Source organism: Echinops telfairi, unplaced genomic scaffold (assembly GCF_000313985.2).
Source record: "Echinops telfairi isolate 266 unplaced genomic scaffold, ASM31398v2 ScPeMD7_3533;HRSCAF=4204_1, whole genome shotgun sequence".
NCBI lineage: Eukaryota > Metazoa > Chordata > Mammalia > Afrosoricida > Tenrecidae > Echinops > Echinops telfairi.
The window spans coordinates 20,039,556-20,053,698 of record NW_022107432.1 but is presented as its reverse complement, the minus strand read 5'-3'; the positions used below and the strand labels follow the sequence as shown (position 1 = coordinate 20,053,698).

Genomic DNA, 14,143 nt, shown 5'->3' with positions numbered 1-14,143 from the left:
GGGGGGTCACCACCACATGAGGAATTATATGAAAGAGTCTCACAGCATGAGGCAGGGTGGGAACCAGTGCTCTTGAGAAACAAGTGGCATTATTAGGCATGAGAAGAAGCTCCCAGTTCAGACCCACTGTATCAGACTGTCAGGAACGAGAAGACTCATTGTAGCACCCAGAAAGGAGTCCCTGCTGGTGTAATGGGTTACAAGCTGGACTGCCTAACCCCAGGGTGAGCAGTTAAAACCCAGCCACACCAAGGGCAAAAGATGACACGGTAATGATTTTCCATCTCAGAAACCCACAGGGGCAGTTCTACACTGTCCTTTGGGGTCGCTATGAGTCCAGTCAACTCGATGGCAGGGAGTTGTTTTGTATTAATCATTTTAGTGGAAGTTCTTACCGATACCATAACCTTCCATAGTTCAGTGACATCGAGCAATATTGTACACTTGTTACCACAACCAGTTTCAAAACATTCTCCTTCTTCTAGACCTCGATATCTACTCCCCTTTATCTCCTCCCTACCCCAAAACCCTTATTGCTAATACATAAATATATATTGTGCCATATCTTATACTATCTAATATGTCCATTCACCTACAATTCTGTTGTTCTCTCCCCTCGAGTGGGGTTACACATTCATTATTGCTATAAGCTCCCTCTTCCCCAACCCCTTCTCTCCCAGTACTCTCAGGAAACCGTTACTCACTTTACTTTCTCAGGGAGTGGGTACCTACATTGGCTTTCATGCTTCAAACCATCTTAATTTTACCAATGACCATGTGCAAGTCTAACAAGGTTAATGGGGCAGAACTGAAAGCATAATAGCAGGGGGAGGAAATACTAAAGAACTAGAGCAGCAGTTCTCAACCTGTGGGTCGAGACCCATTTGGGGGCCGAATGACCCTTTCACAGGGGTCGCCTGATTCATTACAGTGATGAAGTAGCAACGAAACTAATTGTATGGTTGGGGGTCACCACAACACAAGGGACTGTATTAAAGGGTCACGGCCTTAGGAAGGTTGAGCACCACTGATCTAGAGGATAGTTATGTGCTTCATCAGTGCTATACCGAGCCCTAGCTACATCATCCCTAACTTTTGGCCCTTCTGTGAGGAACTAATTATCTTACAGATGGGTTATGAGTCTCTCCTATATTCACGCTCCGTTTTGAGTTGAGTGAGCCTTAGCTCAGTCCTTGCTCCGTCTCACCTCACCTGGAGGACTACCAGTTGGCTCTTGTCTCCATTTCTGCCCTACCTGGCCCTCCCCAATCAAAAGCAAACAAACAAACTAGTCCCACTGTCAATTGAAACCCTACTGTGACCCTATAGGGTTTGTGAGACTGTAAATCACTCCAGGAGCAGACAGCCCCATCTTTCTCCCAGTGAGATGAGGAGCCTGGGGTTTGAACCGCCAACTCAGTAGTTAACAGCCCAAGGCCTATCCCAGAATGCCATCATAAATCTGACTCTGCATGTCTTTGCTTAACACCTTTCAGTGCAGGGTAAAGTCCCTGCCTTGCTCTGTACACATATTATCACTTTGCGGGGGTTTTTAAAGTTTTAGTTTTAGTTTTTGTGATGTCTTTAATTTCTGTGTATGATATGCTATAGTGAACATGTCCCAACTCCACCTCCCGTTTCAGGAAAGGAACTGCTACTTTTCAGACTTTCCTCTGCTGAGTTAGGGTGTCGGAATTGGCTTGGTCAATCTTAGGGCTCTTATTTAAATCTTGGTGTGCATGTCAGACACTAAGTTACCTCTCTCCTGCCTTCTTCTCAGCTCTTGTTCTGGAAACAGGAAGCCTTTGTCCTCACTCAGAGGTTTTTCAGGCAAAGTGAACCGGGGAAAGTGCTTCTTTGGGGTGAGGAAGGGGAGATGATATTCCCAGTGCCTCTAAAAATCACTCCCTTTAGAAGCAAGCAGTCAGCTTCACTTCACAAGCGACCCCTCCTCTTGGAGTGGGCTTGGTGAAGCAGTTTTGAGACTGGCGGCCCTTGGGGACTAAGGAGGGTGTCTCAGGCCTCACTGTGGGAAGAGGGTCCTGGGGGCTGGGCTGATGAGGGCTCTTTGGAGATCTGCTGTCTCAAAGTTAACGCTATGCTTTGTGACTCTGACAAGACCCTTCCCCTTTCCGTAGCCCCAGAAACAATCAGCTCATTACTTTTCAGGGGTCAAGGTCTCCTCCAAGAACTCCTCGATCTTATTGACATCCGTCTTCACGTCGCCGTTGAAGGTCAGGAAAGGTGGATGGGTCCCAGGGGCTAGGTTGTGCAGATCGGCTGGCTTCCTGTAGAGAGAGCGAGAGTCAGGCATTGGCTTACACTAGGGGTCTTCATGTTCAGGGAAGCTGGGGCCTTTAACCTGAAAATTAGACTTCCTGGGCTGTCCAACATGCCCGCTGGAACAATTGATAGTGTTGGATATCTGGAAGGAAGGTGGAAGAACATTTTGAAAAACTGGAGGGACACAGGAAATCAGCAGCGTGCAAGTGGGCGAGGGCTGGATGAACTTGAATCCTGGTGGAGAATGGCCACAGATGACCGTTTAAATTAGTGTCGAGCTTTAATTATCCCGAGGGGAGCCTGGGCTCTGCTTTCAAAAGTTCCTTCACCTATTAGTGGAACCAAGATCACTATGTAGAATTTCAGCCTTTGAAAATGAATGAACGAAACCACACCTTCATCCCCAAAGATGATCTCAATAGGAAGATAATGTAATATTTCATCTTGGGCTATTGTAATCTTACAAGAGTCTCAAGCAGATAGGCATACTCTCTCAAACATAAAGAGGTTGGGTCATGTTGGGATGCCAGTAGTCTGTGTAACTTAAACTCCAATCACTCATAACTAAAGTCTAACACCAGCCAGTCTTCTGTCAGACTCAACGGAACACTTTTAAAAAAAAGCTATCAGACAGAAAGCATGGCAGCTCAAGACCCCTGAGGGCAGGGACCCAGGACTGTGTCAGAAATAGAGGTCCTCCGTCCCCTTGCAGAAGGGCTGCAGGGAGGAGATGAGCCAGTCAGGGTGCAGTGTAGCAATGATGAAACATACAATTTCCCTCTAGTTCTTGAATGCTTCCTCCCCCCACTACCATGATCCCAATTCTACCTTACATATACAGCTGGACCGGAGGATGTACACTGGCACAGATAGGAACTGGAAATACAGGGAATGCAGGACAGATGAACCCCTCAGGACCAGTGGTGAGAGTGGCGATACTGGGAGGGTGGACGGAAGGTGGGGGAGAAAGAGGGAACAGATTACAAGAATCTACATATAACCTCCTCCCTGGGGGACGGACAGCGGAGAAGTGGGTGAGGGAGACGTCGGGTATTGTAAGATATGACAAAATAATAAGACTTTATAAATTATTAAGGGTTCAGGAGGAAGGGGGGAGCGGGGAGGGAGGGGGAAAATGAGGAGCTGATACCAAGGGCTCAAGTAGAAAGCAGGTGTTTTGAGAATGATGATGGCAACATAGGTACGAATGTGCTCGACACAATTGATGTATGTATGGATTGTGATGAGTTGTATGAGCCCCTAATAAAATGATAAAAAAAAAAAAAGAAATTGTATGCATCCACTTCCAATTGTTTCAAAACAATGCTTTCTTTTCATCTAAATCAATTCCAAACTTTACATAAGCATTTATGTTGCAAGAGAAATCAATTGATTTAAAAACAATTAAGCATAAAAGAGCTTTAAAAATCACAGCTAAGACATTTTTCCAAAGGAGAGTACAGAGAGCACACACAAAAGATTGCCATCACAGGAAACCCTAATCTGCTGCCTCTCTCTACTAATCGTTCTGTTTCCATAGGTCTTATATGTCATGCCAATTTGTACCAGAGTTTAATGAGAGAAATGATGGTTTCTAACTTGGTAGTACGTATACATTTTTAAAGATTTTTAAAAATGAAATTTCATTTTAAAAATAGACAAACTACTAGATACAAGTGAAGAAAACAGAAAAATTCAGGTTTTCACAATGAAAATATGAGTGCATTAAAAATAAGTTAGAAAAGCATGCAAAATTAGAACCCAGTGACTGTTCACCAACCCAAAGTTGGTGAAAATTTTAGTCCAACCCTGAAAGCTTAGGGATTTACTATGGCTAGAGTGTTGGTAAGTGGATAGTCACACTTTTGTAGTATTTCCACTTTGTAATTCAGTTCAAGACACATTATTATTCTTAACTTTTCAGTGCTAGGTTAAGTTTTACTAGAATGTTATTTTTCTTAAATATGGATTTAATTAGGTTTAACTTATATATGGAAACTATGCCATTATATCAGAAATTGTACTCACATGTTAAGTTATACACAATTTATTTCCAAATGTAAACCAGTCTTCTATTTTCTAAGTGGATTCATCAAGGAAACTCTTCCTTTTTAAAGCAGACTTTTTCTGGGACCAATATGAACTCAATAGGTGAAGCGTTTGCATAATAGGCAGCAAATTCATCCCCTAAGAACAGAGAGGATCTCTTGGTACACCTGTGGGATCCTGAATGAAATCTAAGATAACCAAAACAGCCATCCTAAATTATCCAGAGAAGAAAGCCCAAATGATGGAGTAGATGGTGAATACTAAATGCATGTACACTGAATAAACACATAATTCATTGAACTGTCTGTCATTCTTTAGCCCATAGCAATGCTTGATTTCACCGAGGTAGTATGCTGACTTTTTGTTTAAAACAATTGCACTATTAGGGACATCTGGTGAATTTTGACTCAAAGCAACCACTTCCAGGGCTATAAACCTTCAAGGAAGCAGACTTTAATGGGTTTAGGTCACCAACCTTTCTATCTTTCTATTGGTAGGTGCTCAGCAGGGCTTCTATAACATGTACAGCAGGAAGGAAAAAGACCTTGTGTCTTAATGGACTTGTTCATGCCAAAGAAACACTAGCGCTCAATGCGCTTAGGTGCTCACCTGCTAATTGTGAGTTTGCTGGTTTGAACACACCTTCTGCTCCAGGGAAGATTACAGTCTGGGAAACCCTATGGGGCACTTCTCCTCTGTCATCTGGAGTCACTTTGAGTTGAAAATTGACTCGATACAAACTACCCACAGCAATTAAAGCCCAAAGACTTGGCTCCTTGCTTTTCTCAGCTGGTCTGAGGAAAAGGAAAATAGAGCAAAGGGCAGGGAAGCAGGATGATGAACTGGAGACAATAAGGTTGAAATGAAGGATGGAATACGGTTGGAAAAGTTTGAACTAAGACGAGTGAGAAAGAAGGAAAGAAAGGTGGAGAATCCCATGAGGAGGACTGGGACATCAGATTTACCCCAGACGCTGTCTCTGTGAGAACACAGCATTTCTGTGGGAGTTGAAAGTGGAAAATATTGCATGGAGAAGCTGGGGAAAAAATGAGGAGAGAGGAGTCGGTAATAAAATAAATTCCTGGTGTAATCAGTTTGGGAGGGGAAGAGAAGAATTTCAATTATGGTGCTACTCCCATGCCATTCCCCCAAGACACATACTCTCCACACATAACCCTGTGGCACTTGAAACTCCTTCAACAATTGAGCCAGAAAGTATTTTAAAAATCTAATTCATTTGGTCGCTTTGTTTACTTTGTGTGTGTCCCTCATTTCAGACCATGCGAGGACATTCTTTAGTTTCTCTTCTTGTTTTTTAGAGCTGATATAAGACAACAGCGCTTGGCTTCTCCTCTAGAAAGGGAGAGCTATACTCATTTGATGTTTCAGCTGCCACATCCCTGTGTTTTCCCCTCCCGGGTCTCTCTAGAGGACAGAGATCTCTGGAGCCTGACACAGAGGACAGTAATGTCTACGGCTCTCAAAGCCACACTGTACCTGCCGTTATCATGTTATCTCTGTGTTGGCCCTTTCAACATGTAAAGTTGAAATTATAGAATTAGCATTTAATTACATGTGTTGAGGTGCCATCCAGTCTGATTGGGCTCACAAAAATGCACTGACATTGGCTTGATTCTGAGTCATAGTAACCCTGTAAGACAGAGTAGAACTGCCCTGTGCGTTTCTGAGACTACACATCTTTATGCAAGTAGAAAGCCTCATCTTTGTCCCACGAGTAGCTGGTGGTTTCAAACTGCTGACCATATGGTTAGAAGCTCAACCCGTAACCCACTGTGCCACCAGAGCTCCTTTGGAATTCAGAGACCCTATAAACAATAGAGCAAAATACTACTCTCTCATGTGCCATCTCACAATCTTTGGTATGTTTGAGCCGATAGTGTCCATCCATCCTATTGAGGGGCTTCTTTTTTCACTGGCCCCCTTTTCTCCCAAGCATGATGGTCTTCCCCAGGGACTGGTCCCTCCTGAGAACATGACCAAAATAAGTAATACCAAGTTTGGCCTCCTTGCTTCCACGAAGCCTTTTGGCTGTACATCTTCCCAAACAGACAGAGTTGTCTGTTCTGACCCTCTACAGTAATTTCAGTATTCTTCAGCACCACCATTCCGAGGCATCGGTTCTTCTCTGGCCTTCCCTCGTCATCACCCAGCTTCCACAGACACAGGAGGCCACTGAGAAAGCAACGGTCGACTCAATCAGACCCGGGTCCTCAACGCAGGACCTTTGCTCGTCAGCACTACAGAGAGAGGTTTTGCAGTAGACGTGCCCGATGCAATATGCTCTTTGATTTTTCTGACTGATGCTTCTATGAATGGGTTGTAAGCCCAAGTAGAACTAAATCCTTATCATTTCAGTCTTTTTTCCATTTATCATAATGTTGTTTATTAATCCACTTGTGAGGTTTTTTTTAGTATAAGGAGCAATTCATACTGAATGCTGTAGTCTTTAATTTTCATTAGTAAATGCTTTAAATATTCTTGACTTTCAGTACAGAATGTTGAGTCATATTGCAGGTTGTTAATAATCCTCCCTCTAAACCTGATGCAGTGTCCTTCTTCGTATGTCTTAACTTCTCAGATTATTTCGAAGCCACACAGATTGAGTACTTATGATGCAATGATGGTCCTGACACACACCTTCCTGATTTTAAAACCTTCTCTGTCTGTTTGTTCTGCTCAAACAACTGCCTCATCGATGCACAGAATCCAAATGAACGCAATTAAGTGCTCTGGAATTACCAATCTTTGCTATGCAATCCATAGTGTGTCATGATGTACACAATTGAACGCCTTTATATAGTCAATAAACCGTAAACATCTTTCTAGTGTTTTATGTTTTAAGCCGAGATCCATCCAATATAAGCAATGCTATCTCTTTCTATAAGCTCTTTTGACTCTGGCTTTAATTTCAGGCAGCTCCCTGTTAACGTCCTACTTCTAACATTTTAAAATTATCTTCAGCAATATTTTACTAGCATGACATTAGTGATGGTATTCAATAAACTTCGCTTTCTGCTGGGTAACCTTCCTGTGAAATGGGCGGGACAATGTGTCTCTCCCTGTCCAGTTGGCACAGTGTGCTGGGCCGCTCCAAGGGAGAAAGATGAGGGTGTCTACTCCCTGAAAGAGTCAGTCTTGAAACCCCACCAAGGAACCCTACCTGTCCTATCGGGTTGCTATGAGTCAGAATCAACTCTATGGCAGTCAGTGAGTTTGGTTTGATGTGGATTGGTCCACTTGGCTGACCACGTACCTGTCTTCCCATACACGACTGAGTGCTTCCAGTATTGCCTCAGTCTGTTCAAACATTTAAATCAGTGTTCTATCAATTCTGGGAGGCTTGTTTATTGCCAATGCCTTCAGTGTAAGTTGGACTTCTTCCTTCAATAGCATTAGTTCTTGATCTTATACTACTTCTTGAAATGCGTGAATGCTTACCAATTCTTTTTAGTACAGTGATTTTGTGTACTCCTTCCATCTTCCATTGATACCTTCCTCCATCATTCAATACTTTGCCCCTAGAATCACTGAACTCATCTTTAGTCAGTAGTGTTCAATGTATCAAATCTGTTCTTGAAGTGACCTCTAAATTCAGGTGGGATATACTCAAGGTTGTACTTTGGTCTTATGGACCTGTATCTCTTTTCTTCAGTTTCAAACTGCATTTGCATATGAGCAATTTATTACTCCACAGTTGGCTTCTAGTCTTGTTTTACCTGATGACATTGAGCGTCTCCATCATCTCCTCCCACAGAAGGCATTTCATCTGGCAAGGTCTATATGTACAACGGGCACCTATGGTATTGAAAAAAGCTATTTGTGATGAATACATCATTGATCTTGCAAAACTCTGTGTGATCTCCAGGCGTCTTTTTGCCCCCTATCACTACGGCCATCTTTCACAACTACTAATCCTTTTTCCTTGTTCAACTTTCATATTCCACCCGACGGTAATTATCAATATAGCTTGACTGTATGCTTGATTAATTTCAGGCTGAGAAAATTGGTTGAAATCTTCAAATTTTTCACCATTGGCTTCAGAGGTTCATGTGTGAGTTGAGTAATAGTCAAATAAACTCATCTTCCTCATAGGTGTGTGGATATTAGTCTATCACAGACAGTACTGTACTTCAAGATAGATCTTGAAATGTTCTCTTTGGCAACGAATGTGGAGCTATCCCTCTTGGATTTGTCATTCCTTGAGTAGTTAACCTTATGATTTCCCAATTCAAGGCGGCCAATACCAGTCCATTTTAGCTCAGTAATGCCTTGGACATCCATACTCATGCATTGCATTTCATTTTTAACAATTTCAATTTTCCTAACTTCATACTTTGTATGTCCTAGCTTCTGACTATTTAATAAATGCTTGCACCTGTTTCTTCTCATTCTGAGTTGTACCACATGAGCAAATGCAGATCCCAAAAGCTTTGCTTTAAGGGACTTGTCATTAAGGTTACCTCCACTTTGAGGAGGTAGTTCTTTCCCAGTTCATACTGTGAGTGCCTTGATGACTTCCTGTTTCCACACCTAATCAGACCATGCCTTGCTGCTATTCACAGGGTTCTCAATGGCTACTCATACGTAAGTGGACTGCTTCTTTCTTCCCCCAGTCTGTCTTTGTCTAAATGCTCTGCTGAAACTTCTCTACCATGGGATACCTTGCTGGCATTTGAAACATCTGTGGTATAGCTTCTAGAATCTGGCATAGCTTCTAGCACCACAACAACACATAAACCATCAAAGTATAACAAGCTGACAGACTAGTATTGATATGACAGGGTGTCATGTCTCATTTATGAATTATTCATTGCTCATCGATATCATCTTCCTCTGACTGATTGAAAACTCCTTGACAGGGATAATCCTAGTAACAGTCACTATATACTTAATTCTGCCTAGGAGCAAGGCACAATAGTAAATACAATGTTAGACATGGCCTGGTCACCTATAGAGAAGGTATCATCTTTATCTTCATTTACCCATGAGGCAACTGAGGCTCAGTAAAGTAAAATAATTTGTTCAAAGTCACTCAAGGAAATAAATGGGGTGGTAAGATAAGAGCTGTGTTTTTCTTAGAAATTGCTTAACTTGGCTTTAATTTGCATTTTTAAAAACCCATCACTAATGCTGTGTGTGTGTGTGTGTGTGTGTGTGTGTGTGTGTGTGCAAAAACACATAGGGAGGCTTCCAAAAGTTTGTAGAATTCCATTATCTATTCATTCCATTTTCCCACACACTTTTGAAGCCCCATGTGTGTTGTTGTTGTTGAATCATGGTAACCCTGTATGTTTCAGAATATATTGTTCAATGACTAATTTTTCAAAAGTAGAAATGGGTATATGATGTATATACATATATATGTGTATGTATATATCATCTATCTCTATATATTTAAATACATAAATAACTTTTTCTCGTCAATAAGAGGGTTTCTTTATCTACAGAACTAGAGCTTGATACCTGCCCGCCTACTTCAAAGGGGTGCTGGCAGGAAAAGATGTGATAACAGATAGGAATGAGCAGTGTAAGCATCTGAAGAATGTCAGGGTTGCTCCCTCTCCTATTTTGATCTCCAGCCAACCATACAAGCCCACTCTTCCAGATGCTGATCCAAAGTTCTTCAACACTCCATTGAAGGGAGCTGCTCTTTCAAGCTGGATAAAAGCCTCCTGCTCTCTTCCGTTATCAGAGACAATAATTGCCGACTTGATGCATGTTCCTTTATCTGACAGACATTAGCTGAGGACCTGTTCTTTGCTATGGAGGATACAAAGAAATTTAAAACATGATCCCTGCCTATCCTTGAGGGATTTGAAGCCTCATTTGAAAGACAAAAACGTAAAAAGGCAATCTGGCCTGTTCCGGCAGGCACACAATGTGAACCACGAGGACTAGGTTTAAGTACCAGCCTCTTCCATCTCGAGCTGGACAATTTAGTCTAGCCCCTCAAATGCATCCACCATAGTGTCCTCCTATGCAATTGAGAAAGAAGACCTCCTTCACAGAGTTACATGTAATGTCATCATTTGTGGCAAAACACTCAGCAGACATAAAGCTTTCGGACTGTAGCTCTCCTCACTGGGCAAGATGCTAAACGAGAATGCAAGAAAACCGGGACAATAGGGGCTGAGTGAATGTGGAGGGCTGGATTGACAGGCTGCACTGAGGCTCCATGGAGAGGGGGGCAGGCTTCCCAGAGCAGAGGAGGCAGATGGGCTTGGGCACCATCGGAGAGAGAGAAAGGAGGAGAGCATCTGTTTTAGGAGGAGGAACCACCCTAGCCAGGGGTTTGAATGGAAGGACCAAGAGCAGCAGCAGACCAGTGTGATGGAGGAAGAAAGTCTGGGGAGACAATGCTGGGGAGAGGCTGAGAAAACGCAAAGGTGGGCTCAGGACGCATTTATTCTGGGGGCTATGGGAAACATCAGAAGGATTTCTGAGCAGCAAGAACATGAAAGGTTGACGTGTTTTGGGAGAATACCTTATAAAAACATAGAGGATGGATTAGAGAGAGTTTGTGTCTGGAAAGACCAGTTTGAAAAACAGGAAACCATCTGGCTAGCAGTGATGGGACATGAACCAGGCCAGGACCTTTGAGAATAGACAACAGAGCTTGGAAGGAAGAGATACAACAATGGGAGAATGTCCTGGACTTGGTCAATAATTGACCACAGGGGTGGTGAGGGAAAAGAGCTAGAAATGACTCCAAATTCCCAGAGTTCAGAAAACAGAAGAACAAAATGTTAAATGGATTGAATTGTCTTCACCCAAAGTTATGTTCAAGTCCTAACCCTTGTACCTATAAGTAGGACTGGTTGCAGAGGGGCTCTCTTCTGTCACATGAATGAGGTCATGCAAGAGTAGGGTGGGTCCTCTAGTGAGTTCCTTCTGAGTGGTGTCATGAAAGGAGCCGGCTAGATAATGAGCTACACAGAGGGTAGATGCCAAGTATAAAGAGGGAGACAAGTGAGTAAGTTTGATTCCTGAAAGCTTCCATGACTGCAGCCCTAGCAAACTAGGAGGCAACGGAATTTAAGAAGAGAGTGATAGATATCATTTTAGACATACAGAGGTTAAGATGAGTTTTTTAATCCAAGTAGAAATCTTTAGAGAATACACGGGGTTCTGCGTCCATTGGAATTCATAGAAAGGAGACAGGGAGCATGTGACCTGTTCACTGGGGACTCAGGGACTGAGCCACAAGCTATTCGACAGTTGAGGGACAAACAAAGAAGAAGCCAAGAAAGAGAAGAGAAGCCGAATTGAGGGGAAGCCAATGAACATTGCTGTAAGTCATAGAACTCTTTAGTAAAAAACCCTCAAAACTGTGAGGCTATTGTTTCTCCAGATATCCTCCATCTGAAGGCCTTCTTCCCATCTCTCTGACCCTTCCCTGAAGAATTCCAGGCTGTCTGATTTACATGACAATAAAAGACCAGTTTAGGCATCCTTCCTTGAGGGACAGACAGCATGTCCCTTTCCAGCCCTCCCCCCTTACCTGCCCCACCGAGCTTGGGTAACTGATAGGAAGTCTGAAGGCGCTAAGCCAGGGCTGTAGGGGATGGATTGGTTCAGAATGTCCACTGACGTTCTCATGGCACAGGCCTTGCCTGCTCTTCTTGAAGAATGAACAGGCTGCACTGGCATGAGGAAAATCAATTCCTAGGAACGACTTTCTTGGCCTTTTTCTCACCAATGCAGTTCCTCACCTTCTTAAAACTTTGTCATAATATGCCCCCGTGATTAGTCTATGTCCTTTGGAACAATCTGTCAAGATTACCCTTTGAGATCCCACCCAACAATCCCCATAACTTTCTGTGCTGGCCTCTCTGTTTTGAATTTAACTGGCCCAGCAGATTCTCCTGTCACTGAAGGCACCTTGATGAGACTAATAAGACCAGCGTGTGACCGAGAGGACTTGTCTGCAGCCATCCATTGATCACAGGGACATGTCTAAGCACGTTTCCTTTGGAATAAATCCCTGGATGGAGGAGCTGTAACTCTAGCAAGGATTTCACTTACCCTCCTTGTACATTCCTTCAGAATAAGGAGTGTGACTCCTTATAGGGAACGCGATCTCTTCTGTTTGGTTGTGTTTCTTAACAACCTTGAAACTGTCCTTTTAGAAATGGAACACTCCTTATGATTTAATTAAAATCCAGAACACTCCCACTGAGGAATTGTAAAGATGAGGACACGTTATGATAGTGTAGAGGAGGAGGAGCGGGGGAAGAGTGCCCGTTGGAAACAGGCAGGTCGCAGTAGTGGGGTCTGAGAGAGCAGGAACGTAAGAGGCGATGCATTGAACATCGAGGTGACGAGAGAAAGGAGCCCTATAAATGGAAGAGACCCTAAAGTTCCCGAGCTTAGGAAATGGAAGAGTGAAGTATTAGGGGTTGAATTGTGTCCACCCTAAAAAGCTCTGCTGAAGCCTTAAGAGGACCTGGAATGTGACCCCATGACTGTAAATATGACCCTTTTTGGAATATGGGATGCCACCTGGATGTCAAACCCCGGAAGACTCCAGCTTTCACAGCTGGGTCTTTGATAGGATCTCCCACAATGAGGACACCGGTGTTCCCCAAAGGGCTAACTCCTTTCTTTTAGATGATCTGCACAAAGCACTCTTCGTTGCAAAGCCAACATGCAGTCTTCTCCCTTGCTAAACAAACTTTGCTAGTCAGAGCAGGCAGTACTCAGCCCCAAGTGAGATACTCACTTTTTTCATCATCCTTTGTGAATAGGGGTGAGTCCTATTATACAATTCCAGGCAACTGGGAGATGCAGAAGGCTGGAAGGTTCTCTGTACCTTGCAACTAAATCCATTCCCCTTCCATGCAATGTCCTTACCTTTTCAGATCCACAGTGGTGACATTGAACACAACCCCTTTCAGCCAGAGGATCATGAAGAGGCGCTGAGAGAAGGGACAGTTGCCGATGCTCTCTCCATCGATTCCAGCCTACAAGAAAGAAACCCAGCGTCCTGAGTTGGCAGGTACATATCATCGGGAAGAAACATAGCATGTGAAGTTCAAAACCTCCATCTAAGAACAATAAAAACCGTGCTGGTCCTTAACCTCAAAAGGCAGTAGCCCTGTCTTCCTTGTTCATCTGTATCCCTCTCATGTCTACCTGGAACAATGCCTGCCACAACGCAGGGGCTCCATAAAGATTCAGAGCTGAACTTAGGCCTCCGGAATTGCTGTGATATAGAATCATAACCAACAAACACAATAGAACTTTAGCCCCTCAGAGTGAAAGAGGACCTCCGATATCCAACAGTCAAACAGAAATGAAGCCGGAACACCGGCTTTGACAGGTCCACATAGTCTTTTGATCTATGCCAGAGTAACTCGAAGCAGTTCATTCTATCCCAGGGCAAGTCTAACAAATGAAAATGCTTTTCTTTGGCTATGTCTAACCCCAATAATGTCCTCTCAAACTTATCTTCCAGCCCCCTTTGCTATTTGTTCCATGATGATTTCAACTTTGCTGGCCCCTCTCCCAAAATATTTAAACTAGTCAGCATGCTCAACACTTTAATCAATACTCTCTCTATAGTTCTGAGTAGTATTTGACCTTTGTGTACTGAACAAAGGCATATTAACTATCAGTTATGTTCAGACCATTGTAAGCAGTTTCACAGAGGATTAAAAATTGAACGACTTTCAGGAGTTTATGGACAACTGTGGGGTAGTGGAGGGATAAGAAAGAATACATACGAGAGTCCAGTTATTGAATCCTGTATGTTTCTGCTCATTAAATTCTCCTACCTGCTACCCTTCTC

The 14,143-nt window shown here is 43.2% G+C and overlaps 1 protein-coding gene across 3 annotated transcripts in view; it reads right to left on the bottom strand.

Moving 5' to 3' along the window:
• The window catches only part of CLIC5 (chloride intracellular channel 5), a 226,291-nt gene that overhangs the window by 42,913 nt on the left and 169,235 nt on the right, over positions 1-14,143 (bottom strand). For all 3 annotated transcript variants that reach the window (XM_045294865.1, XM_004710801.2, XM_004710802.2), the window contains exons 2-3: positions 13,207-13,316; positions 2,163-2,288 (exon numbers count right to left, since the gene is read on the bottom strand). In XM_045294865.1, coding sequence (XP_045150800.1) covers positions 2,163-2,288; positions 13,207-13,262 — 182 coding nt within the window. In that variant the 5' untranslated portion in view covers positions 13,263-13,316. The remainder of the gene's footprint in view (positions 1-2,162; positions 2,289-13,206; positions 13,317-14,143) is intronic.